This window comes from Vicia villosa, linkage group LG2 (assembly GCF_029867415.1).
Source record: "Vicia villosa cultivar HV-30 ecotype Madison, WI linkage group LG2, Vvil1.0, whole genome shotgun sequence".
Taxonomy (NCBI): domain Eukaryota; kingdom Viridiplantae; phylum Streptophyta; class Magnoliopsida; order Fabales; family Fabaceae; genus Vicia; species Vicia villosa.
In genome coordinates, this window is record NC_081181.1 from 171,554,735 (window position 1) to 171,556,937 (window position 2,203).

General features: G+C 37.7%; 1 protein-coding gene across 1 annotated transcript; it reads right to left on the reverse strand.

Moving 5' to 3' along the window:
- Positions 1-296: 296 nt before the first annotated feature.
- On the reverse strand, positions 297-1,952 carry LOC131650649 (uncharacterized). Its single transcript, XM_058920355.1, has 8 exons — positions 1,815-1,952; positions 1,467-1,734; positions 1,286-1,376; positions 1,075-1,202; positions 906-996; positions 670-826; positions 388-564; positions 297-302 (listed from the first exon to the last, which is right to left on the reverse strand). The coding sequence occupies exons 1-8, from the start codon at positions 1,950-1,952 to the stop codon at positions 297-299; spliced, it is 1,056 nt and encodes a 351-aa protein (XP_058776338.1).
- Between the last annotated feature and the right edge of the window lie 251 nt (positions 1,953-2,203).

Sequence of the window (2,203 nt, forward strand, 5' to 3'; positions counted from 1 at the left end):
CATTCTTCCACCGTGGTTGCCACTTAACTTTGAAAGCCATCTTGCAATCCAACATCTGATCCAATGCCAGTGGGAATTCCAAGGGATCATGAATGCCAGCCTGTAGGAGAATGCAAGGCAAAGATCAGTTAAGTCTGGCATAATTGTCTATGTTTTTCCAACAGTATGTAAACGGAAATACCTTAATCATTGTATGACGCAGCTGAGAAGCAGACAATCCCAAAAGTAACTCACACTCTCGGTCCCAAAATAGAAAGTTACAGCTATTCCCGGCATGAGTAACTTCAATCTCAATCTTATACCTACATTGGCAGTATACATAGAGCACACAAAAAGGTCATGTTCAGTACCTTGACAATCACACATATAAATGAAATAACATAAAACATGTGACAAGTATGTCAACCTAAAAATTTCTGCCTCAGTGAAATGTCCAGCCTCACACTCAAACGGAGCTCTGTCACCATGCGCAATACATGAGCAAGCATGACAACCACGATAATACCAGCCATACGGAGAGGCCACCAGCATTTTAGTTTCTCCAACAGTCGCACAAAATGTAATCTGCAATTATGGAACCAAAAGATAATACGATACACAGTCAAATGCAACGGAAAAATGGCAATATATACTAAATCAGAATAAATGCCCAACAACTTCCAAACATACAGTTCTAAGTTTTATGATATCCCCAATAGGCATTACAACAGCCTTTGAAAGCAATTTCTGAACAGGAGTCAACTGTTGATTTTCAGAGTTCTGTGCCGAAAGCTGGGAATTGGAACCCTCCTGGCCAGACAACGTAATCATGGAATCCTTCGGAAAGCTGTCAAAGGAAGACAGTAATGTAACAATCACATTGCATAAAAATGAAAACCACACAAGAGCAAATCCAGGGAGCATACCTTTCTATAAACTCTTTCATCGGCAGCAAATCGGTATTCAGACCAAGCACGGTAACATTAAACGTGTTTGTCACGGACAGTGGAAACTTTCCTATACAAATAGAATGTTACATAACTTTCTATATCAAAATACAAGGATATCTAACACCAAACTTGATCAATTACTAACCCTGTTCCTTGACTTTAGCATATTGGATCATGACAAAAATAGGCCCAGAATCATCTCCGCGCTCCTGCTTGAACTTCATGAATTGTTCAGCATAGGATTCCCAAAGCGTGCAATTGATAGTATTCTCACTGAAGAAATAATACAAACCATGTCATCTACATAGTCACATAAGATATGTTTGATAAATTATACAATAAATATAAATACAAACCCCCCGTCACGCAGCATCATGTTAATCTGCTGCTTCCGGGCACCTGATGTGGTCTGAGAATACCCAATACTTTCCACCATACCAATGACATCTAAAACACATACATCCAAAAAAAACCTTAAAATGAAACAACACATAAAAAACAAATCCAGTAAAACAGAATACAGGTAAAATATTCTACCTATTAGCACATCCTTGTTAAAGTTGTCGTTTATTATATCAGTAAATTTAGTAAACATCAGCGGCTTTGGAGGTATTTCCGCGTTGTTATCATCCGTAACCGTTGTGCCAGCAGTAAACTTCAACATAAACTTATGAGACGAAGGTCTGAAAGCCGCAACATTAGCCTGAACCTTAAAATTGGAAACAGTGTAACTATGATCCAAGGCCATTTTTTCAGAAAATAGAGATACATGCGGTGCAGGAACAACAACATGTATGTCACCACCCTGGAATAAAAATTAAAATCAGACATCCAACAAACCAAAAACAATATACAAAAAAACAACCAAAGAAATCACTTCATTACCGATACATCAACAAAAATCATCTCAAAATGCTCCCTCTTGTTCAAAACAACTGTCCATTTGTGGTGCACACGAACAGAAACTTTCCAAAGTTCTTTGGTGTCATTGATGTCACATATTTTTGCTAATGGTCTTGCCATATTGAACACTGGTATGATACTGCAGAAAAGTGTAGCTAACCAATACTATAAATAACAAAACCATGTAGGAGTTACAAACTCTTCATTACACTCTTCATTACATAACCGTAACCGATCCTGAAGCTAAATGGAAAGAAGCATTACACTCTTCATTACATAACCATAACCGATGCTGAAGCTGAATGGAAAGAAGCATATAAAGTCCTCATTAAGTTCTGCTTGTAACACATAATTATGGAGCATAGAAGATG

What these genes read in the sequence shown, in the direction of transcription:
- LOC131650649 (XM_058920355.1), bottom strand. Translation starts at nt 1,952, where the DNA reads ATGGCAAGACCATTAGCAAAAATATGTGACATCAATGACACCAAAGAA. An exon ending in TAACAAGGATGTGCTAATAG is followed by an intron (nt 1,377 to 1,466) that starts GTAGAATATTTT and finishes TATGTGTTTTAG; the next exon opens with ATGTCATTGGTATGGTGGAA. An exon ending in ATATCATAAAACTTAGAACT is followed by an intron (nt 565 to 669) that starts GTATGTTTGGAA and finishes CCATAATTGCAG; the next exon opens with ATTACATTTTGTGCGACTGT.